The sequence below is a fragment of the Pieris napi genome, chromosome 14, assembly GCF_905475465.1.
Source record: "Pieris napi chromosome 14, ilPieNapi1.2, whole genome shotgun sequence".
NCBI lineage: Eukaryota > Metazoa > Arthropoda > Insecta > Lepidoptera > Pieridae > Pieris > Pieris napi.
The window spans coordinates 12,010,934-12,037,987 of NC_062247.1; the positions used below are offsets into that span (position 1 = coordinate 12,010,934).

At 32.8% G+C, this 27,054-nt stretch overlaps 1 protein-coding gene across 5 annotated transcripts in view; it reads right to left on the reverse strand.

Annotated features, from left to right (window-relative positions):
- The window catches only part of LOC125056328 (polypyrimidine tract-binding protein 2), a 344,301-nt gene that overhangs the window by 112,702 nt on the left and 204,545 nt on the right, over positions 1-27,054 (reverse strand). For 2 of the 5 annotated variants that reach the window (XM_047659383.1, XM_047659384.1), the window contains one exon: positions 11,495-11,551. The exons of the other annotated variants lie outside the window; for them this stretch is intronic. In XM_047659383.1, coding sequence (XP_047515339.1) covers positions 11,495-11,551 — 57 coding nt within the window. The remainder of the gene's footprint in view (positions 1-11,494; positions 11,552-27,054) is intronic. 5 annotated transcript variants of the gene reach the window in all.

The window sequence follows — 27,054 nt, forward strand, 5'->3', positions numbered from 1 at the left end:
GTTGGAGAGTAGATTTACAGGATATATACCAGACTATGAGAATTTGTTATATATTAACGACAATTTTATTACTTTATCAATAAATAAAAATATTGTCTGCATCAAAGTATGCGCTATAAACGTAATAGACACTTAAGTATAGACTCGTGAACCTAATAGTGGTATACCCAATAGCACTAAAAATTCCTATCATTCTTAGCATTCCAAATGGCCATATAATTTCAAAACTCTATTTCTCCGAGTTGTATTGTTGTCTTGATTAAGAGCTGTAGTTTATCTTGATTTCAAAGGTGTGCTTTCAATTCCATAACAAAAAGATTTCGGTACTGTTTAATTTAATTTCGGAGTTGTTTACGGAAAAGGACGACAAAGCATTCGCGAACTAAAATCAACTTAATAGCAACGATACTTAAGGGCCGGCAACACAGCAGGTGACCATGGGCGGTAAGCACTTCTTTCTGTTTGCCTCCAGTCCCATAAAAAAGCAGAAACCGCTGACAGACACAGGGGCGATTCTTACCCGTAAGAAATGATTAATTTTTTAAATCGTTTGTCGGACTGCAAAAATTGGATGCATTTATATATATTTAATCAGAAAATAATGTTTTATACCACTTCATTTCACGCGTGAATAACTTAAATATATAACAATTAATGCAAATAGTTTCAAGCTTAAAATTTCTTCCTAACTTCCTAACTTCATAAAGAAAGTACATAATTAGACGATTGTTAATTTCAACTTAACACACAGAACCATAGCAAATGTGACCATTTAAAATTAGAACACAGTAGAAATTAACAAAGATGCCATTAAACCGTAAAGTCAACTTCCGCCCTATACGGAGAATCAAGAAGCCGTATGCATGAGCACTCATTTCCTCCGCTCAGCTAAGTCGGATTAGATTCCTTGTCGCATTGAGATTCGCTCAACACTTTATACAACACTTGCGAGTTTTCGATTATTCCGTTTTTATAAGCCCTTCACGCAGACATTAATCCTTTAGATAGAAAAATATTTGAGAGCTGTTGGAGAGAATTTGTAATGATTTATAAGCTGTGGGATTTTGATAATCCGAAGAATTTTCCCAATAAAATGTTGTTTTTGGTTTGTTCTTAGGTAATTGTCTGTATTATTTTTTTAAACCCTTTATTGTAGAATAAAAAGTGCAAAACTTAAAAAAAAAATCAAGTGCCTATAAGTACCTACTGAACTATGGACGTTCGAGATCATGTTCAATTTAAATATTATAGCGTTTTATACCAAGTGGTGAAAATTTTGTAATTTTCGAACATGTTTTAGTATATCTATGGGTTGAAAATTGTCAATTTGTCAGTGCATTGGATCGATCTTTGGGTTCATTTGCTCTTTGATCGATACCTGCGCCGGCGGATGTGCGCACAGACATATTTTAAAATAAGGCATAACTATCTAGCTAATTTAAATCATTTCGAATCTGCGACATATATTTTCACATATTACATTTGGTGCAGAATGCTTTGATATCATGAATCTTTAATATCGTCTTCTGGCACTAAAACAAATAATCCACGATAGGAAAATGGGTAATCTAATATATAAAATTCTCGTGTCACAATGTTCGTTCCCATACTCCTCGGAAACGGCTCGACCGATTCTTATGAATTTTTTTATCCATATTCAGTAAGTCTGAGAATCGGCTACTACTATCTTTTAAAGCCCTAAGTGATAAGGGGTTTCCACCCCAAAAATTATTTATTTATATTTGGATAACATTTTTTTTATAGCTTTTATGTGGCATTAAAAAATAAAAATTTAATTTTCAACAATCAACCACTATTTTTTATTATAGTAAATAGTTATTGTTATAGAACTAAAAAAATCCTAAAAATAATATACATGGCAAAACAACGTTTGCCGGGTCAGCTAGCATATCTATAAATTTAAGATGGAGTATTCGAAGATAGAATACGGAAACGGTTTAATGATTGCTACGAGCACAATACATCACCCTTATTATTGGTATCTGACCTCTGGCGATTTGTCTAAATGAGACCCTTGCTTTGTAACTTTCGAGAATTCTTTTGCTATTTAAACCATCGTTATTAAGATACAATCTTACAAACTCAATTTATAGGAAATATTAAATGACCTTTTTTCACGTAAAATCAAGCTTTAACATAGTTATTTCTATGCAGTAAAATGACTAAAAATTATCTATCAATAAATACAAATTATAATAAAAATAGTTATTTAATAGAGGATTTATTCAACATAATATGCGAACATATGACTGGAAACAGCAGGCACAGTGGCAGTTACTCTTAAATAAATAATTGCGTCGTACATTTTTATACAACTTATTTTTTGTGAGAAAAGAAGTGAACAAAATAATGTGTCAAACGTAAAGTAATTGAGTCAAATGCGATCTTATCTGTTTCGGATAAAATTGATAAATTTTTTGAGGGCCGATTAAAGTAATCCTTGATGCCAACCGCCAATTAATCTTCGTTCGTGTATCGGTGACGATGGCTCTGATTTGTCGTGCCTGCGTGAACGTTATAATCCGCCATGGAAAAATGGAAAAAGATTTTTTCATATAATTTTATCTCTTTTTAGATTGTTGCGACAAGTACATAAAAAGGCATGTTTTACCGTTACGTTGAACATTGGTAGAAATGGTTTATTTCAAGTGTACAAGTATCTAAACAAAACATGAGTTAAGAGGAATTTTAGAAAAGAAAAATTAACTCTTATACATAATAATTACGTCTTATTGGATGAAATGAAATTTAAACCCATAGCCCACATATCATAAATATTTGTTATAATAATAATAATCTTTATTTTTCTCACAAACATAGCGCACAAAATAAAGCAACAGTTATTTATAATACGAGGAATTGCTTGTTTGTGTGAGACTGATGCATGTTAAGGGTTCCTAGTATGTATAAATTAAAAGTAAACAGTAATATGAAAATAAAGTTATTTTTGATATATCTATATTTTATTAGTAAATTTATCAAACCAGTTATTTAATCATTATGATATGCATTTAAATAATGAAAGAAATAAATGTGATACTAATTTAATTTCTCTTAACGTTATGCCACGAAGGAAGCTGTGCAGATTCTGTAATTTGTAGTTTTATGTAACTAAAAAAATACTATCCACAGTAATAGTCTAATGATTCACGGTAGTGGAAGTAAAATCAACATCATCAGTATTTCAAATAATTGTCAACTACAGTCTAAAAACCAATAAACAACAGTCAAAATAACAGTAATTAAAACGTCATTACTATGAAGCCAATGAAATTGATATTGTGCCTATGCGTTGTGAGATACACGCGATTGTTCCGCCCGCCCGGCCGCCTAATGTTTCACTTGCGTTACTGTGACAACTTTCACGTTTTTCCAAATTGTATTTTCGTGTTCCACCGAGTTTCCTTATAAATACCGTTATTAAGACAGTGACACCCTGACAGGTGCTAATGTCTTCAGAAGTAGCGAGTCCATTTGTATAATAATGTGAAACATGGGTTATGTATAATTTGGGATCAATTTTCGTGTCAAGCGCAGTGATACTGTTCGTGATTTTAGCAAAGACTGACTCAGTTAGGGTGAGCGAGTTACTTTAAGCTATAATTTCATGAAGATAATTCATTTTAAAGTTGCGTGGTTATTTAACAAATAATATAATGTTTTGATTTCTTATTTCTGTGTCAAATTTAGTTGGCATTAAAAATGTTTTCATGTTAGTTTTATTTATACAAAAAAACCTAGCTATTTTCCATATTTTATAATTAAACTGAGTGTATTTGCAAAATATTTACGACTCACTTGGGTTTTATCTACTTTACTCAACTGACATAGACAGAAAATGTTTAAGGCTCAACTTAATAATATCGAAAGGAAAACATTTTAAAAATAATATACAGCAGGCAAGACTTTTGGGAAAAACGAAGCCAAGAAATCACGTACGACAAAGTTTCAAATGTGACAAAAGAAAAGTTTGAGCGATAAAATCAGGTTTATTAAAGCTCAAATATCGTAAGCTTTATAGAATATATTAATACACTTTGATTAAATTGAACTGTTAACTTGCAGCAGGGGGCAAATAGGTTATTTTTATGTATAAACAATTTTTGAACTATTTTCTCGGGTCAAAGGGCAATACGTTAGTTTCCTTGACTAAATTTTTGAAATAGGCAAGATGATCATCCTTTTATCCTTGACTCACTGATTTTCGGGTCTTAGATATATTTGTCTCTTCACAATGTATACTTTCACTGTACGAGCAAATAAAAACTTCGCTTATAGAAAGAAAACTCAATTGGCAGGCTTTACTAAACCACAACCGGGTGGCACTACACATAGTTAGGTAACTTTTTTCTGTTTATTTACACTATATCTTTTATTCATACATTAACAGGATAAAGTAATCGATTGCCACATTAATACAAATCCGAATCAACGTCTGAAATTGGATAAAACACTTTCTTTTACCGTGGTTATAACGAAGAACTTAAAATAAATTGGACTGGGGGACTCGAGAAGGTGGAACACCGGTTATCTCGATTCGTAATTTCATGGATTAAATGAGAAAATCTTTCGACTAATTATACAAATTTACTGTCTCCGAGGAAATAAAAATCAAATCCGACTTTCTACCTTTAATTATATCATCATTTCGAATTCCTTATTACTTAAGTATGTAATACAGCTTATTGTAATAAACATATTTAAATATTAAGGAACCATAGACATGGTAAGTTCTATAGAATTTCTTTTTTGCGTTTAAATTTTGAGGTTTAGAAATGACAATAGATTTTTATCATTTTAGAAGGCTGTCAACGAGGTGCGTTACACATTTAAAAATGGAATAGAAAACCTTGTCATGGCCGTTTCCCCCGAAATTAAATCATAATGATGATGCGCCTCGCGACCCCTGTTATTAAGTTCCCCGTCTTGAGGTCAAAATGAATAGGTATCTTTAAAAGCTCCCTAGTATTCCAACTGTCATAGATATGAAAAGAATTGGGTTGAGTGCTCCTCAGACCAAAAACATTGAATATTCTTCCCTGCCATATCTCGAATGTTTTGTTTTTTGAGCGTTGATTCAAAATACAATTTAAAAATAAATATTTTTATTTTAGTTGAATAATTCGGAGGTATCCAGTCTCTTTAAAAATGTGATTCTAGATATACGCTATGGTGAAATTAATTAAATTTATATTTTTTTACATAAACATAAAAACTTAATAGAAATTATAATAATCATAGGCCGGAAAAGTTTAAACGGCTTCCCTGAAAGAATTTTAATTAAAAAGTTGCTGGAAGTATCCACGGTAGAATATGTAATCTGTTGTAAATTAATTTATAATTGGCTGGCAGCGGTTCATACTAGGATTCTTGTGTGTACCAGAGCCTTTCACCGGCATACATTAAGAAGGAATATTAGGTAAATGTCGTACATTTAAAAAAATACTTTTAGCCGATACGCAACTTCGTTCAAATATCGAACCAAATTTATTTTTATTTATTTTTCTTACAAAAAAGTTCACAAAAGATCACGACTTTACATAAATGACAAACTAGCCTTTATAATAATTATGGCTAATAAGTAATATTATGTTGACTTAATTTTCTACAATACTGATTAGCTTAAACTAAGGGAATGTTCATTGACAGTCTTAGTGTTCTATAATGCTTTGACACTATGTTCGTGTGTCCGAGGTATCACACATATTCACTACACTAGTTTTAGTGACTCAAAAGGTTATATTCTCTTTATTCGTCTTGTTCCTATTGTATCAAGAAGTTGGGTTGCCTCAGCATTCGCATGGTTGTAACCTGTTTAAGTGAGGTAAGGCAAACCGTTTTAAACAAACGTAACGCAAACGACAATTAATAACGAAATCGTTTCTCGTAAACATCGCTGCTTTATAACGCAAGCTTTTAATATAATTATATGTTGTAAAAGGCATGTATATGCCTGCGAATTTTATTCTCGTAATTCAGCAATAATAAGTATAAATCAGATTGGAAGTTAGCCGGTGTACTATAAATCCCAAGCAGATATCCTCATGGGTATAAGAGAGTAATTTACACACACGCTGAGCGTCACGAACATTAACTATTAAATTCGTTGCATATTAAATTATACTCCAATCCACCTGTGTCCAGGACAATCTTTTGTTGTTCGCTAATACTAACTAATAAGAAACAAAAATACATAGAATAAGAGTTAGCTTTGCAAGTTAATCATATAAAAAGTGTATATGTAGTGTCATTCTGGTTTTTTGAGCTTAAATATAGTTCTTAGTAACTTTTTTCGGGCTTTTTTAACAATGCCATCGATGTTTTGGGTCTAAGGCAAGGTTTCCTTATGTTTTGTCTTGTTCTTCGCGGTATCAGAGAGTAAAATACACATATAGATCAAGTCCTTTGTTGTTCACCCGGGGTTCGAACCTATGACCTCATGGAAGGGAGTCGCACATGGAACCACTAGGCCAACACTGCTCTTCAGCGTCATTAAGCTACTACTTGTTAGTACATTTTAACTTTATATGTTTTAATAATATAACATATTATGGCTCTATATAATAGTAGCACCTTAGAATCGTATTGCTGCGTCTCCTCTTTGAACTAATATTCCCAAAATTTACTGAGTATTTTGAAGTATCAAAAAAGATAAAAACGGCAAAATTTTATGTCCAACATTTCTTCGTTAGCAAATCTATAAAACATTCCTTCAAGGAAACAACTCCCTTTTGTTTTCGGCTTATAACAGCCGCTTTGAGAACAGAGTTAAACCCCACTCGACACGTTTTTTACCTCTCAAAATACCCCATACCTTGTATCAGATTTGAAATTATGCCATTTCCCTCTTTCCCAAATTTGCTTCGTTGTCAAATGTGAATATATTGCGATCAAGAGTTTTTTAATGATGACACGATTTTTATTTATTGACCCAATTCCACGAAAAATGCATTGCTGCAAATAACGAATTTCTTTTGTTTTAAATGAAGATTGGCAAAATAATATTTTAATGGCAGTAATTTTACCTTTTCCAGGAAGATTCTAATCGCGCATTTAGGCTTACAAGCGGGAAAGAATCAGTGGAATTCCACCGTTTCCCATGGTGCATTTCACACACATTTAGATGCACTTCGTCGTCTGTGTGCAGCAATGGCAATGCACTTTCACTGACCCCTTGGCATATCTACATCCTTGTCACTCCTTTAGCTTTCTCCGTCTTCCGTCGCATGTGCGCCCGCGCTTCCCGGTTGCTAAGGTAATAACTACGTCGCCGGCGCGGAACGGGTTCCTTCAATGATTACTTACAGAAACAATGGAAACCATGGACATGTTTAACTGACTGGTTTTAAGATTTATTTCAATTCATTACAATTTATGAACTTTACCTTAAAACTTGACGATGACGCGATGTCAATTGATGAAATTAATTTATATGAAATTCTAAGTCGATTAACAGAAAATAGATGGCGCTACCTGTCTATTCATTTATAGAATTCCAACAATGTATGTTCATGATACCACATACACACACATAAATGTGTGTCAGTACATTGTTTACAAGTGTAACAGTTTACGGAATATATTTCCGAAATGATTGTTCACACGCGTATGTCTTTGACTCATTTCACTTTGCTTTATATATCGTATTTAATATTGAACGTTGTTTACGTAAGTTTTAAAAATAATTCTTCTAAGAAAAAAGCTAAGTTATTTCAAGGCATATTCATGCAAACTATTTTTTCTCAAACGATGCACGGTTTTGCGTGTCCTCCCCTGAAAATATTAATTATTCGGGTTTAATATCCATGATACATTAAAACAACGCTATCAAGAAAGCTCCAAAGATACGTGAGAAATGCATAAGCTATATCCATTTACTCATAACAACTTCGATGGGAAACTTCGGAGCGCTCGATCTTTCGAACATTCTATCTTATTTATTATCGCCTCGCATTCCACATGAATGAATTTGTAGCGTATGTGACAACTGACTGACTTGTAAAGTTTCTATAGAAAGGTGAAATAATATTGTTCACGTGCATCGCGTATATTCATACTGTAATTTAAAGAGTGTTTCACGCCAACGATACTTCGACTTTAACAATCAAATATTTAGGATGACATTTGTTAGTATCACTCTCGAGAGGACCGCGACCTAGACTTGCGAGACTCGTACCCGATAGAAATGATGTAAGTACGTTGGTTGTTTGTTGTATTTTGAGGCATAAGCCGGTGTATTTGAGTACACATTCGATTACCCCAGTGTGCTTTTATAAGAGGGCATACAACTAGCAACATTCCATCGCACAATGAGTAATTTAAAAATTCAAAAACTCGTCGCTCCGCGTACGAGGAGCGATCCTCGGAGAGCGGCGCAGCAATTTAGACTATCTGCTTATGTACTTCATAAACACGTTTAATGGCAACGACCTAAGTAATTGCTTGGATCAATAAATATGAATTTTGTGAAATACTTTAAGGCTTTTGTTTGAAACTTTCTATTAATGTAAAAAATAATGTAATGTAATAGTCTAAAAAATTTTGATTCGAAGTTGATTAAGCATGTGCAAATATAAAAATAAATCAGTGGCGCTACAACCTTTTTGTCTTGCGGTCTGGACTCAGATATCTGTATCTGTTTCAAGATAATTTGTCAATCTAATAGGCAAGTAGGTGAGCCTCTGCGCCTGACACACACCGTCGACTTATGGGTCTAAAGCAAGCCGGTTTTCTCACGATGTTTTCCTTTACCGTTTAAGTAAATGTTAGATGCAAAGAAAGAAAGTCCATTCAGTGCACAGCCGACACAGTACGACCTGAGGGATGAGAGTCGCACGCTGGACGGGCCACTTGACCATCACTGCACTTGCTCTGCTCACATAGCTTTTTATACATCGTTTTATTTATATTGTAAAATACCAACAGAAAAATGATATGTTTTTAAAAGGCCCAGAATTCTGTATATATTAAGTAAATTAAAATCCACGAAATATTCGACAGTTTTCAAATTTGTTTTAAATTCTGACTACGAGGAATTCGTTAATTGAATCTAGCATAGGATAGAATGCGCTGTTCGCAGAAACACTTTGTTTCCAAAAATTACAAGTACGTCCGTTGGTCAGCTTTTTATTAAAATCTTTTTTTTAATCAAGGTGAAATGTATATAGCAAAAAGCTAAGTTAATTAATTACTTTGATTCCTAGGGAACAAAAAAACTCAGTGGCGAGGTTGTACCTCTTTAGGTCTAGCGTCAGATTTCTGAATCTGTTTCATGATCATTTATCAATCCATTAGGCAAGTGATCAGCCTCCTATGTATGACACGCGCGACAAATTTCTGGGTCTAAGACATGTCGGTTTCCTCACGATGTTTTCATCACCGATCGAGCGATTGTTAAATCGCACATAGAAAGAAAGTCCATTGGTGCACAGCCGGGAATCGAACCTACGACCTCAGGGATGAGAGTCGCACGCTGAAGCCACTAGGCCAACACTCCTCAGGGAAGAAAACCTCATAGAAATTATTTTTAAAATCATATTATTCAATATGGTAAAGGGCTTTAAATTAATTCGTGGTTGGTTTGTTCGAATTTTTCAGTGCATCGCGCAGTAATAAAACATAAGAGTGAGGTGGCAAAAACTGTGCCTTAATTAGTCTTTCGAGTCGAACCGTGAACAGGAACCTGCATACAGGGTTGATAAAAATTGTCTATTACAATTCATACTAAACATTCAACACATGGAACACACAGAAATTTGAGAATGATGATTTAGCATATGTACTCTATACTAAGCTTTTAATTACTTGTAGTGGGCTTTCCAATAAAATAACTGCGTAATATTATAGCAGTCTGAAAACAGTAATAACTTTTTTACTAAACATAAATTAATACGAATGTATGTAGTATTATTTATGAATTATCAAAACACCGGGTAGAAATGGTAGTGTATGGCAATTGCAATTTAAATATAGAACAGCCGACAACCCTATCGAGAAGTCAAGAGCTACCGGCCGATGCACCGAGCTGGTCCCATTGAAATGCGTGTTTCATTCAAATTGCCAAGGGAAACATTGATGCAGCCTATATATGTATATGTATAGCTAAATCATCCTATCCATAAGGCCTAAGTCACGGACTTTAAAATACTCAGGTCGTGAGCCAATACATGTTTTTTAGCCGAACTAAAAAATAAAATTTACGTAAGTCAGTTAATTAATTCAAATCATGTAAAGACAAAATATATAATATATTACATAATTAGGTAACTATGTGAAACCAGCTTCCCACTGAAGTATTTCCGAACCAATTAGACTTAGGGTCCTTCAAGAATATAGCGTACCAATTCTTAAAGTCCCGGCAACGCACTCGCGAGACCTCTGCCATGATAGTGTCCATATCACTTAACATCAGATGAGCCTCCTGCCCGTTTATAGGGGGTAAAAGGGGCTGTATAAAAAATATCTAATTTATATGTCCCTACAACAATTATATAAAAAGTATTCGTCACATTGATTTGAGAAGTCCTCGAATGAGCCCAAACATCTTAGCGGAATATAAGTACGAGTTTTTTGCTCTTGAAATTTACAAAGTTGAAATACCGTAAATACAATTACGCCGAGATATAAAGGACTCTTATCTGCTTTGACCTACCCTGACTTAATTCCATTACCTTTTTCAACGTAAAGATTTCAGTAATGAAAATTAAATTAATATGTTCCGTACACTTAGGGATATTTGTCTACTCAATAGCAGTTATATTGACTATCGGATGTTTACATGTTACAAGTTGGAAAAGCGAAAAAAGTGAAGTAACTTTGCGGATTGCGAGTTTCGCTTTGATACTTTTGCAAGTATGAAAATCTTGTTGATTAACTCTTCGAGTCTTTTAAAAGTACTTTTTTGGTCTTGTTAAGAAGAAAAACTTAATAGCTGCATTGCAACGTAAAATAAAATGCGGAATGGTAAAATTATATTTCTCATTGCAAATAATTATGTAATAAATTGTAATAAAATATTTTTTTTATTTTTAGACGCATTTTTTTTATTTACAAACAAATATACGAAAATTAAAACAAATTCGAAAAGTTTGGTCCCTGTGGCAGTGTGCCTTTGATGCTGGCAGCATTTCCTTGCTGTATTGCGATACTTATTCGTTGAGTGAGGAAAGACCTCTGCGTTCACCGGTATTATCTACCAGGTGCCAACTTAAATCTTTAATTAGCGCCTGTGCACTTGAACACGGATGAAGAGTCTCTACTCCAAAGGGAACAAAATCAAAGTTGTAGGAAAGACTCTTATATTTGAGTCGCTTTTTATTTTGTTTCAATTAACTTCCTAATGGAACTTTTACATTGGTTTCAACGTGTTATAAAACACTTTGGATTATATATTTTAAAGTATCAGAAATACAGTACGTGATTATGTAATAATAAAATTATTTGTACATATATAAAAAGATAAAATAAAACTTACCGTCTCGGACGCAGTGTAGCGCCCGTTGCTGCACTCAAGTAGTGAAGATTCACTCACCTGAAATGAAAAAGCTTTGTTTTAGCATTTTTATTACATTTCGGTTTTTACTTGCGATGTAAATCCCATTAATTTAATTGAATTCATAACGTGAAAAATCTGATTAAAAGACCAAACTGGGTACAATACTTATATAACCCATGTATATAGCAAGTGATTGTTTAATCTAATGACCTGATTAGTTTTTAGGCATCACGACCGCCGTCTGCCCCTGACACACGTTGATATTTAGGTATAAGACATGTTTATAAAATAGAAAGAAAATTCTATAAAGCCTAAATTCGTTTAAAGAACCCAGGGTTGTATAGCGCGGATTATTCGGCACTAGTACTAGCCATAAAGCAACGCCCAAAAACTCATAACTGTAACTTGATTAAGGTATAACCTGCACAGTGTTACCAGTGTGAAATGTTCCTCACAATTCAGGGTTGCCACAATCTCCGCTTAACTTCATTATGTTTGTGAATTGCTAAACGGTCTATTGTAGACCAAGAGCGTTACTCATGCAAATAGCCACCAAATTGTCTCGGATCACAATTCATTTGAAGATCAATACTATTCATTCTATTATTGGGAGTATTAAATAATATTCAAACTGGTAGCTCTGAAGTTTTATATGGACTTGACAATGTTTTTTATTAATAAGCTTATTTTCTAAAGTTTTTTGCTTTAACTTCAAAGGTTAGAACTTGGAAATAAGATATATTTTTACACGCTTTATTTTAGCTTCACCTGTATGTATATATGTATTACCAGTATTTTTTGTTCATTACCATTTTCAGCCTAAATTAGGAAATATTTTTCACTTTTTAGTTTGATGTGCTTTAAAAGCGTGTTTTTTAGTTTTTTAAAACTTTTATTTATTTATTTAATTTATCATTGAAACAAACAATCAGGTTTCTTTGAGACTTAATCACTGGTAAAATTAATTGTACAAATATAAATTATTGTAGCCAAATGGATTTAAAACGCACAACTATAAAATTTAGTAAATTATGTTTTAGTATATCACTTTCACAAATAAAACAATTCGTTCCTAAAATAACAAAGAAATACACAGCCTATTTACATGATCCTTGTCACATGCCCGAAGCGATCGGGTAAATGATTTTGCATTAATAGCCATACACAAAGACCGTAGGGAGAATGGAATCTAAGCCCATTATGTATTGGCACTACGCTATTGAAACCAGATTCTCTACGCACTAGATGTGAATAGCGGTTTCAGGGATATCATACATTGATTATACCTAATTTAAATTGCAGTTGTGATTTCAAAGGGGTTTGATATATAATAAACAGGAAGACAAATTAAGCATTTTTGTAACGTATAGGTTTAATTTTTGGAGCTATATGTATTCCATTACTTAAACATGCTTGGATTGATTTAAAAAAAAATAATAATAGAAAAGTTTTGGCCTAGTGTAGTCAGCGTGTGACTCGCATCCGAGGCTTAATGAACTTTCGTTCAATGTATACATTTAACATTCGCTCGAACGGTGAAGGAAAATATCGTGAGGAAACCGGCTTGCCTTACACCCAAAAAGATCACGGCATGTGTCAGGAACAGGAGACTAATCACTTACTTGCCTATAAGATTTACAAATGATCATGAAACAGATACATACATCTAATGCCCAGTCCTTAAAAGGTTGAAGCGCCAATGAAATTCATAGGGATACCACTTTAATGGTCTCAGTAAGGGTCTTATGGTGACTACCTAAAATCAAGGAAGTTCTTCATAATTTAGAAGTATACTTGATGCTTAATGGTGGATATTGTTTTCTTGTTCTCGCAAAGAATACAAATAAGATAGAGATGAAGAATTGGTTTTTAGTCTTTTAGTTGCCGTTACGTATAAATAAAAATCAGATTTTAATTCCTTGGTATTAAAGGAAGAAAAAATAAATATTTTTATATTAGTCCATATTACCATGATTAATTCATTTCAAGTCAAATATTCGTCAACAAAAACTCATCACGAAGTTAATAAATCATTTGACTATTTCGTTTGATTAAAAACCGTAGTGACCATATAATATAGATATCTTGTTTATGGATTTATTTTTTATGAAATATGAAGTACGGGAATCGGTTACTGAATTGAAAGACATCACTGCTGAATAAATTCAATAGAACGTGCGTCCGATAAGCTGGATTTCATATTGAAAAATCCCGTTTCTATATTAATGAAACTAACATCTAAAAGTCAGGTGAATTTTTGAAATGGCTGTGAATGTATTATTTTGTGAATTCCGTGCTTCACTGAGTGCTGAACGCGTTGACAATTAGTGGATACGAGTCGCTATTTCCTGAGTAATGGATCAATGAAGAATACTGTTGCGTTCACAGAAAAAATAGTGATAGCGAGCGAGTGAACCTCTGCGAATCGCATTGAAAATGTATTTATCTGTAAGGGTGATTTTAAAAACAAAACTGTACACATTATAATACACGCACGGCTTTTATAAGTTTTCTTTAGGACCTACGTACGAAGGAGGTTTGAATATTAACAATCGCAAATATTGAGCTGCTTGACAAGCAATCGACCGAATCATGTATTGGATATATTTTCTAACAAATAAATACTTGCTATATAGAGCAGTGTCGGCCTAGTGGCTTCAGCGTGCGACTTTCATTCCTGAGGTCGTAGGTTCGATCCCCGGCTGTGCAATGGACTTTATTTCTATGTGCGCATTTAAAATTCGCTCGAACGGTGAAGGAAAACATCGTGAGGAAAACCGGCTTGCTTTAGACAAACGTCAACGGTGTGCGTCTGGCACTGACTGGCACTTACTTGCCTATTAGATCATGAAACAAATGCAGAAATCTAAGGCCCAGACCTAAAAAGGTTGTAGCGCCATTGATTTATTTTATAAGACAAACACATAATTTTAATAGTGCTATAAGCATTTTATTCGTCGTCACAAGAAAGCACCGACACTCGACAGACACTAAAACTATTTTCATGGCAGTAAACTTTAGCATGCAGCTTAAACGGCAATGACCTACCGCCTTAATTTTATTATAGTCGGTACTGCTTCCGACTCAGAACTAATTACTGTACTGCTTTTAAGACTGTGGTTTTATATCTTTCACTTGAGATTCCATTTTAAGTCCACATGCCCTTTGGAGGTATTTTACAATTGGTTTTAAAATATAATAGAAACAATAGTCAAACAACAGCATGTACCTTACGTTGTAAGAAGGGCATATACATTATACATATAAGATTATATAAATTGGTAATTTATAATAAGAGTTTACAATATTCAATGCAAAATTTATATAGGTAACACAATATATACTTATAAACGTCAAAAAAGAAATAATTTAATAATATCTCAAGTCACATAACATATTAAAAGATAGACCGCAGTTCTCAAATCAAGGGTGTAGGACGGAAGAGAAGAACTGGCAATAAACTTTTCGCTACTCTTTTCAATCGCCAAATTTTTCGTTTTACACAATGCTTGTAAGGAGCTGCAATCATTACACCATGTTCCACATGACATATATATTGTTTCACTTAAATGTTTATACTACATGATAAATTAACTTCTAATATTTAACATTTAAACGCTGTTCTCCTTAGATTAACTTTTGTTTTCCATAACATTCAACAGTTAAATTTGAATGTATCAGAGTTCATTAATTAAAAACAATGTTTGTTATCAATCCGACGTCGGCTCATGTCATGCAATGTTCAGAAGTTTAAACAATGCTGGGGATGCGTTGTCAGAAGTTCAAACTTGGGAAACCGACCGGCAAAGTTATAGTCTCTTAAAATACGTGTAATGATCCTTTTAATTAAACACATTTACATCGATATATTAATATTAATAGTAGTTTATACTAAGAGTACGTTGTCTTCACATATAATTATTTAACAAATGTAACAAAATATTGTAAACCTATTTTAAAAGAGTAAGTGTGGAGTTTCTTGCCCATTCTTCTCCACACGAAACTAACTTTTGGAAGGGGCAACTAGAATCTTCTTTGTATTTTTTTTGACGTTGAAAAGTGCCATTTTAGATGGTCTAATTGGAATAAATGATTTGACTTTAATTTATGTACTTTGAATACGCCTCGAACTAATAACTATTTTCTAGTGCACTAGGAAATTTTTGTTAGAAATGATTATAGTCACATTTCACATACGAACGGGAATCTCTTAGGAAAATATGTACAAATATTAAAATATATAAATTCTTGATTATCAAGTATATACGCCCCCGACGCTACTCCATGTTGATGACATTGAAATTCTTTTGATCAGGATTTACGGAGCTTTGAAATCAAACCTTTTTATTGTGAGTTGAGTAATGAAAAAGCTCTTTCCGATTCTAACCAACCCTGTTTGTCTGTAAGTCTTTTTATAGCTGACCAATCTAAAAAGCTCCTTATGTCGTATACAAGTATTGTAAGACAATGTTTTAAATATTTACTTACTTTAAGAAATAATAGATAACTTAAAAACCAGGGCGTGTAGCTTGTTCACGAACTAAGTGTCCAAGTATCGTATAAAGTTTGAAGATAACTCTATTGTACAGCATCCTACCATAGTACCACCTGAAAGTCCTATTTAAAGGTCATAAATATTATTCGAATTAGTACAGGTGTCAAGAAATAGTTAACAAAATAAATAATATACCACTACTATTTCTGTAGTGACTTAGCGACTCGAGCGTTTCATACAGATCCAAAAGTTATTATGGAAATACCTTAAAACGCGTCAAACATTTTATTAAATGTATTATTTTCCTCTCATATAATGCGAAACATTTTTAAAATTAAGCTATAAAGCGAAGTCTTAAGAAACCTGGCTATCGTAGCTGGGAATTTAATAAGTTACGTGTTTTATCAAGTATTATTCCGCAAAGCATGGTTTGTATTTTTAACAAATTAATATCCTGATAAAATTTACATTATTAAATACGAGCTTTTGTTAACATTTTTACGAGTAATTGAATTTAAGATTATTAGGAAAAATACCTTTCTATCCACTCTTCTAATTTGAAATAGCTGATTATGATGTTCTTTGAAAGTCTAAGGCCAAGCCCTAAAGAGGTTGTAGCGCCACTGATTTATTTATATTTTTTTAACCGCAAGCATTACGAAGCTACGCTAAGTAAACTCAATTAGAACATTAAATACAATAAAAGTTAATATTGTCTTTGGTTGTAATATGAATTCTGCAAATTTTTTTCATGTCAAGAGAAAGAAGGTATAATGTTTGATAATAAAATTCTTTTAAAATGTTTATGTGTGTTCAAAAACCCTAATCTGTATGAAATTTATTTTATTAAAAACACTCCTACCCTAACAGGCGACCGTAAATTGACAAGAGTGAACATTAAGTGACTAAAATTTACAAAATTATTTAGGAACAACAAAATTACAAGAAATTAACTACTACAGGCACTAACAAATAATAGAACTTTTTCGTTATCCTATGTAATTCTAAATATATTTTGACTATGACTTTTAATAAAAAGAAAAATGTTTGACTATTGATCGTGTTGCGTCTACAATAATCCTATGCATATCCCACCTTAATCTCATCAATTCGAGGCACGTCCGATGTTTATTAACATATCGACCATAAAACCGTTGTGTACCGATTTTTAGCAGACGGATTTTCAACGCCAATTTTTGAGTTAGTCGTTTTTTGACGTAAACCTACCGGAGTATATACTTCGATTGATTTAGTTTAATAAGATATAGGTATCCTAATAAAATTATAAAGAGTTGTCTCAATTCCACTATTTATCAAAAGCTCTGTCTATGAAAAGAAATATTTCTATAATTTAAAAACTTTATTTTTTTTATTAATTTGGTTTTATATGCCTGAATAAGACAATAATAATTAAATAATTTGTCTTTTTTATGGTGGTAGATATTAGACGATAAAAGATTGAGACAGTATAAAATTTATAATTTTTTTAGATTTCAGAAACGGCATGAGGTTAATGCAACAAAATCTTTTACGACTTTTGTTGAATGCCCATAATAATTTATAAATTTACGATTCAAGAAAATTTTTGTACCGAGCTTTAAGCTAAAATCTATTTACGATACAATATTTTACTACAGTCATAAAATGTTACCTATTAATTTTTACGTAGAGTCGAAAGAAAATGTCGAACAAATAGAGAAATGTAAATAAAAATAAGCAGACCGATCTCAGTATGAATAACCGAGCGATGTGATTTCAATGTTGATATACGTGTTTGTTTAGCTATTCCAAGACTGGATTCCACTGAATCGATGCAAGTCCTTTCATATCTGCAAACACGACAAAATGAAAATAAATAAAAGCCCCAACATTTTCACACAAAGTGAAATAAAGCCCCAGCGAAGCGGAAGAGGGGACAAAAGATTAATTGAAAATCGATGGGACAGGGGTACAGAAATAAAATAATAGAACACCTTGCTAATCTATCATAACCAGTCATATTTTCATCTACTATTCGTATTTTTCGCAAACAATTGTATGGAGAAAATACCCGTAACGAAATACAAAATTGTTTCCAAATCCAACAATTCTTTAATCAATGGATCGAACCTTTTAGAAATAATTGTTACATTTTCCATTGTTAACTATTTACTTTGTAAGGTACTCGGGAATTAATTAATCAATACACAATAAAACAATTGTTCAATTTTTAATTACCCCTAATCTGATACAAAACCACTGAAAAGGATACGCAGGGCGTACTAAATCAAAACAAACTTTGGACAGGATCCCTTTAGTAACTTTCTAAATAACGGGAACAATCTTTTTCATTAAAAATCTCCTGATTATTAGGGTCGGGAAAGCGCCTCCAGAAAGACGCCGAGTTTTGCGAGGTCAAAGTTGGGAATGTTAACAGATAATTACTGGTAAGTTTTAGTAAGCACGAGACATTTAGCAGATGCTTTATTCGGTGAGCGGCCGCGAGCGCTCTCTGAATGCTAATGAGATCCATGTGCAAACAAATATAAACTTTTATATAAAGACATAGGTTGTAATTTTGGCTGGATTACACTCGGGTCGGCGGGTCGCCGTTAACACATTCGAGTTCGTGTCTAAAGTTAATTAGATTAGGTTTCAACAATCACGGAAATATTACAATTCATATTTTTGTGATAACAATTGTTAAGCTTACTGGGATGATTTTAAACATCTGTGGACAATGTTATCTGGTAATTTTTTTTTTTATTATTTTATAAAGAGAAAAGAGTAAACACATATTTTATAAATTTACATAATATTATTGTATGATATTGACTTATCGTAATCGTCATTTGTTTACAAAATCAACATAATAATACGCTAATAACATATTGGTACTGCGGAACTATATTAACATAATATGGACTCTTTGAAAGGCTTAAACAGTATTTTAAATTTTAGAGATATGTTTTATCTATTAAATTCTTAATTTCACCAACATCACCTTGAGGGCTGGAAGTCTTCCGACAGTCCGTTTCACAAGGCATTTTCTTTTACGAACTGTGAAATCGACTCCCGGCGGGGGTCTTCCCTAAGAGATACGACCTCCAAATGTTCAAAATTCGAGTATACACCTCCCTCAAAGGCCGGCAACGCACCCACTAAAAATGGGTGTCTATATGCTGCGATAACAGCCCTTTTTGGGCGTCGCGCAGGCCTGTTTGCCCCCTATTATATTTAAAAAAAACTTACTGTATATAATATAGCAGATGTGCAATTATTAAAGCCATTTCTGTTTACTTAAAAATGCTTGTTGTTTAATATATCTTAATTTCAAAGCTAATCTAACTCATGTATGTTTGAATAGACTCCAAATATCTGCCCATAATATTTTCACACAAGCAACGTCCGTTAACAACTAGAGCCTGAAATCTAGCATAAATATTAGACTATTCTAAGCAATCTACGTGAGTTGTAGCCTTCCTTCCGTACGTCATGGTCCAATTAATTCGCACGGAAACGGATATATCAACACGCAAATGACTTCATACAACTCAACAAGCATCAACTGCCTTGCTGAAGGTAATGCGGGAATAATGAAGATATGAATATTTTAGTGTTTCAAAATCTTCTGAAATTCTATGATATGTTTTCTCTTCAATTTCAATCAATGTGCATATTATGACGTATTTGTCTGTACTTTTTTAAAGCGGTAAATTATTTAAAGATCTAGATTTGTAAAGTGTGGTCCAGTTTATATGAATTAGGACAGTAGACATTCTGAAGACGTGTAACAGGGTATGGGGACACATGTCAGTATATATTTTGATATTTTTAAGGCAAGTACGTTATCAGAGTGTTGTACCTACGGGAATCAAATTTAGGACCCGTAAATTCTGACGTAGTGTATTAACTATTTTATTTAATAACTAGCTGACCCGGCAAACGTGAGCTATACACGTATATTATTTCTAGGAAACAGTTTTTTAGTTCAATAAAAATAATTACCTACTATAATAAAAAATAGGATTTGATCGTAGAGGGGTGAAATTTTTCCAATGCTGTATCATAAAAAAATAAAAACAAAAGACTGTCTAAAAAATAAAAATAAATTTTTTGGGGTGGACACTTATCACATAGGGGTTTGAAAGATAGATAGTAGCCGATTTTCAGGCTTACTGAATATGCATAAAAAATTTCATAAGAATCGGTCGAGCCATTTCGGAGGAGTATGGAAAGAACATTGTGACACGAGAACTTTATATACCTATTAGATAATGAAAATCGTCTCTTTTTTAATGAATATAGTCTTATTACATTACCATATTTTGTATTACCATCTCACTACTTACAACTAAGTTTCCATTCATTTTTGTCCAAGTTTAATGAATTCTATAGGCAGCGGAAGGACCGCCGCGTCGATTGCATTATGCAGTAAGCTCATGCACTGCATTCAAAGATGACTGATTACGTAATAATTGCCGTTAGGCACATGATTATTGAACTATTGACCTGTTTTGAACGCGAGCATTGATTTTCCATGTTTGAACTAACTCGGACAATTTATTTAAAGCTGTAAATACTATATTTACGCTATCACAGCGTCCACAAACAACAACTAAAGTGAAAACGAACATCGCGGCTATATCTTCCTGCTAAGGCGCACCGCTATGTGAAACCAACTGCCATCTGAAGTATTTCGTAACCAATTCGACTTAGGTTCTTCAAGAAAAGAGCGTACGAATTTTTAAAAGGCTGACAATGCATTCGCGAGCCGATTGAGTGTCCATGGGCGGTATTACTAAACATCAGGTAAGCCTACTGCCCGTTGGCTCTTGTTCTATAAAATTGTTATGTCAGCATGATATTTAATCAAATCAAGTTATTGAAAGTTACAGAAAGAAAAAAATAGTAAGATAGTTACGACTCGCGTTCTATGACCAAAGATTATCTATAAAAGATTTAAATGAAATAATCCTAGATAATTTGAGACAGCCAGATGTGCATGTGTTAATCCAATTGCCAATGTTCAGCATCAGTTTCGCCGCCCATCTATGTACTCGGGAACATTATAAGAGTACAAAAACAGATCGCCTGGTATTTTTCACTCGGCAAAGCTTTAGTTGTAAATCACAAGCCACTCGCAACGCTTATGGGAGCGTGGTTTATTTTAAAATGTAAACTTTTCAACAATAACACTAGTTTCGTATTTGTAAATCGGTATATTATGTCTGCATTGGCTAGGGTTGTACTAAACCTATTTTAGTTATTGGCTAAGTTTACGAAGTATTTTGGACCGATATTAAAAATGTACGAAATGTAATGTACCTAATCACGTTTGTACTAAAATTACTTTCATCACAAATAACGTTGTTTTGTTTGGTTATTCTTAAAATGTTGCTTACAAACAATATCGAAGCAAATCTAATCGGAAAAACGCTTTCCTTGAGCCAATAATTGAGTAATAACCATTACGGAATAAGGATAATAAAGTAAGACAAAGTTAGAACAAATGAAACTTTCCTAAAATCACATCCGGCGAACCGTTTTCGCGCCTCTGTCTAAATAAAGTTGAACAACTGTTATTTCTAAGAATAAAACTGCAACGTTTTAAACAATTTTTAACCAACTCAAAAAACATGAAGAGGTTATTTTATTAACAAAAGCTTGCGTTCGGCACACTAATACATTTGTAGATAAGAAATATATACTTCATTTAAAGTGACACTTATAGGCAAACATAACAAATACGAAGAGAAAAGAAATACATCGACTTATAAATTATAAAAACTAAAGGAAAATCTGAAAATAATGTGAGGGGAGAACAACGGATATCCAGACCGTATTTCGTTTATAAAGCTCAATCAGGATATCAGTGAGTTTTGGCCAAAATACGTTCTTCTGAAAGGGTGATATGCCTATCAAAAGGAATGACGATTCTAAATATACCCACATATATGTTAGACTTTTTGTAGTCTTAACATCGCCATCCAAACAATCACTTATTGACATCACAAATATACTAAGTTTGATTTATACTGATAGGATATGCAATTCAAATTATAACAGGAGAAATTTTAATATGAAAAGCGTAAATCATAAAGCCTATATTAAATTTAAAAAAAAACATCAGATTTCTTTAACTGTTTCAGGATCATTTGTCAATCTAATAGTGCCTGTGCCTGACACACGCTGTCGACTTTACCGTTCGAGCGAATGTTAAATAGAAAGAAAGTCCATTGGTGCACAGATGGGTATCGAACCTACGACGTCTGAGATGAGTCGCGCGCTAAACCCACTAGGCCAACACTGCACTTCTGCAATAAAGCCTATATAGCAAATTAAATATGCATATAAATATACAGAATAAATCAAAACTTTCGTACGTGAAACAGTGCAAGGGCATTAAATTTTAATTTGCTTATGACAACCTCCGCCTTTTGTTACTTATAAACTTTAAATAGTGGGAAATGTGCGGCTTTTATCTCGCTTTGTCATATCTTGTTCAACATTTCTTTGAAGTTACCACGTCACATCTGCATTAAATTTTGCTTTATTCAAAACTGTTTTAGAGTAAGACGTACAGTTACTGTTTTAAAGATGTTTTTATCAAACATGTGTACGGAAAATAGAATCAAAACTTGATTATGTTTGTATTATTTTTAAATAAATGACAATATGAATTGTCCCTTTTGGGTTATATTTCAAAAAGAACATTAAAATGTGCTTCATGCATATCATAAATTTCAAAGGCCATTTACAATAAATTATCGATATTAATAAGTAAGGTTAAGGGTTGGAAATAATGGCGGGACCATTCATCGTCCGATAAATTGTTAGAGACACTGTATTGAGATTACGTGCTTCAATATCCGGAGTCCCTCATACAACGATTCGCTCGACTAGTTGGTCGATTAATCCATAAACTTATGTTAAAATGTTTAAACTTTTCTGTTTGGCACTGTCGAGTTTTATGATACAGTATCATCTGCTCCCTTAGTCTGTAAACTTAATATATGATTCTTCTAGAAAGTTAACTATTGCCACTAAAATGACCTTATTTTAAGGACGAAGCCCGATTTTTATATAGTTTAATATCACAACGGTATCGCTATCGTTATTGAATTAATAATTAAATTTAAAAACATAAACATTCCAGGCCCTTGTCGGAATCACCACTACCACTTTAACCAAAAGATTGCCTGATTATCATTCTTTAATATTTTTTTCAAAATAACAAACATACATAAAATTGTGACTTTCCTTTTCATTCAGGTTAAATAGGCAAAGAGTGGTCCATGAGTTTCCAAATTAACTGTATAAAGCCTTAAGAAAACATGGTGTCATCTTGCCGGAAAATTACGATCCATTAAACAGGGGTGCTAGTAATTTGTATTCGGTTTCATAACTTATTGATGTCAGGAATTTTCTTTTATTATATAAACTAAATCGACTAGAAAACTTCGTTACGGATTGTTTTTGTAACACTTAATAATAAATAGAAAATGTGCTATATTTATAATTACGTCTGATGATTATTTTATACAATAATAAATAAATTATATTTGACACAATAAGGTGGAAATGGCCACCAGGGTAAAGAAAGAAAGGTCGTCCTCTTGCACGGTGAGAAGACGAGCTTAAAAAAGTTGGTGGAGAAGATTATGTGAAAAATGCTCAAGATAGAGAAAGATGGAGCCAATTGGAGGAAGCCTCTACTATAAGAGGTCATTGAAAAACAATTTATTTTGAATTTATTTATTTCTAATTATTTTCTGTATAAAAATTTAAGAGTAAAAAATTATAATTTATTTATTTTTGTAAAAATGGATAAACGTTTTTAATAAATGGCCAAATTAATTAATTAAATTACATATTCAGTAACTTGATAAGTTAAAGTACTTGTATAATGACAGCGGTGTATATTGTAATAGGATAGAATACGGATCCCGATGACCCTATCAAGTGCTCACGCAAACAATATTGGGCGTTGAAGGATCAAATTAACATTCCTCAGTCGATTTAACAGATTAACACCAATCTCACTAACGCAGGTATTCGGCGAACGCGACCAAACTGCAAAACTGAGAAACAGACCTCAACACTTAATCCTAACTAAACTATTACACTACATAAATTTATTCAGCACAGATCGCTAATACATCAGATAAACTTCGTCTTCAACAATGCGATAGGACACGGAGTACACGCGAATTTCGACCTTATTGGCATCGATGAAGTTAAAGTATACATTGTCAGTGGGTTGGACGAAAACTTTAAACTGTCAGCCTCATTACTAAGTTGACTGGGACTTGCCACGGATCGCAAACTGTGCTTTGATCTTTATAGCGTCTAATTAATTGCTCTAGGAAAGATTAACTGTATTGACAGGTAACGATGTACAAGAACTTATAATGTAATTATCGTTGCGTGCGGATAACGAATTTGGGGTTTATTAGCGTTTAATTATAAGTTATTGTTCTCATAGTGGCTTGTGTTACGAACTTTATCTCCAGCCCTTGAGGCAATTATTGGTTAATTATTAAGTATTAATCAATGAAATAAATACATTAACAAAATGATCGACGAAGATGTAAATTTGAAGAAAGACCCATAAAATATACGGACCAAGACTAAAAATCAAATTCGGCCCCAAATGCCTCTGCATCTTCTACCGCATTAATCACGAAGAGTGTTCAGAGAAGTTGTTCGGATTAATACCTGCAGCTGAGTTTTAGTTTTTTTTGTTACATTGAATATGACACTATAACAGTAAGTATAAAAGTTATATTTATGGACATCCCTAGTAGTAAAAGCCTCCTCCAATGTATTCCACAATTTTCTTTTTTGTGTTTTCTCCAGCTATCTCTCGCTTGCTGCCATCGAAATTTTGTCTGTTTAGCACAATACTCCAAGTACCAAACATAAACTGATCAATTGCTAATATACGCTTATGATATCACATATTCCACAACAGAGCTGTTAAGGCAGTTTTTGCCTCGCACCACCACTTTGATGAGAGCGTACCAATTGTTAAAAGGCCGGCAACGCATTAGCGAGCCCTCTGGCAATGTAAGTGTCTATCACTAAACATCAGATGAGCCTCCTGAACATTAGCCCTTTGTTATATAAAGAAAAAAATGTAGCGGATAAAATATAGCAAGATCAAGAAGTGAATTCCTCGTTGTGATGAGAAATCTTGAGCTTATACACAGCTACTATATCATTAGAAGTTACCTTGACGAACTGTTTTCTTAACTTTTTCTGATAGTTACCAAGATAAAACGCAGTTAAGTGTGCTTGAACTAACAGATAAGAACATTGTCGTAAATAAACTTGTGTGAAATAAAGAACACGCAACACCATTTATTTACTTAGTTTCATAGTTTCTTTCTATTTTCTATGTTAAATGCATCCAGCTTAGTCAATGTTAATTATATTAAGTTAAATTAAACACGACCAAGACAAGATGTATTTACAGGCTAATTATATTTTCCCTATATATCGAAGTCATGTTAAAAGCCAGATACAAGGTGTAAGAGGTCTATATGCGACCTAACTAAATTTGGATCTTAGTTATTCCGACGCCTTGCCATGCTTGTTCTTCATCTTACGAGCAATTAGAATTAGTAACTAACACTGATCCTATTTTATTTTAATTGTACTTGCGTTTTAACTGTTACACTTTCAGGTAACTGTATTAGAAGATGCATTGCCTTGTAAAATTGCAAAATAACAAAATTTATTTTGCTTTTTGCTTATTGCATCTCCTTACAAACATTGCGTAAAATAAAAAACTTGGCGATTAAAAACAGTGGCGGTGAGTTTATTGCCAGTTCTTCTTTTCCGTTCTACGCCTTTGATTTGAGAACTGGCAGTAAATGTAAAATTAGAAGCATTTCATATATATTTATTTTTTGTCGTCCATAAGTGTACATTGTGTTACCTATATGAATAAATGATTTTTGAATTTTTTGAATATCAAATATTTATGGTAAAATTGTTTATGCAAAAACAATTAATATTGTATTTTTAATAGAGACATAAAAGTAATAGTCAAATGGAATAGACCTATCGTGGTGCAAAATAACAAAAATAACGTCAGGTGTGCACTTGTGCTCGTAAAGGCAATACATTAATTTTGTATAGTGCACCGCACCCGTCACGAAATATAAGCACTTGTAAATGAAAATATGTAAATAAAATGGAAAATATTAAAGCTTTTTACAAACTTTTTTAACTGTTTTAGTTTGGGTAAGTTAAATCGAGAGATGTGTTCACATGTATTTTAATAAGTATGTACGAATTTTATTATTGAAGTTATACTTCTTTTTTTATATTTTTACGATGCGCGCGCACACCGTCACAAAAAACTGACACCCTGACATCGGCATTAAAAATGTCCATTTCATTTTATGAAGAAATAATTTATTTGTGATATTTAGATAAACTTTATTTAAGTAGATAATGCGTTATAATAAAACTTTCAATGTATGAAATACCTTTTTTCTATTTTAAAAAGATTTTTATCTTGTTACGCCAAAGAAGTATAACTTCTAACGCGTGTACATAAGTACACGCCTATGTTTTTATTAAACTAGAACGTCGAATTTATAAATAAATAAACACTACATAGTGCCAATACGAGTATGTGATGTTTTTAAACGTGGATCATAGATACGGAAGTAGTCGGACTGGGATTGTCTTCTAGCTGAAAAAACTGTCATACAAATGTATTTTACGCATGATTGAACAGGGGTCGAGTATTCGCCTTAATGAAAATCTTCAATACTACGAAATGAGGGCCCGGTGATATTAATTTCTTAGCTCTAGCAATTTTATATATAGTTTAGTTGAAAACGTGACCAATGCTAAATCTTATATTGAAATTGTTTGACAAATAGTATGCAGATAAAATAAATCACGTGTTCATATAGCGCAATCAAAGAGAGAAAGAAAAAAACTAAATCTCTAGTCATATATAATATATATATCATGAAGGCCAGTAACATCCAAATGGGACGTGGCACAGACATATTTTTGCGTCTGAATAAATATCGATTTA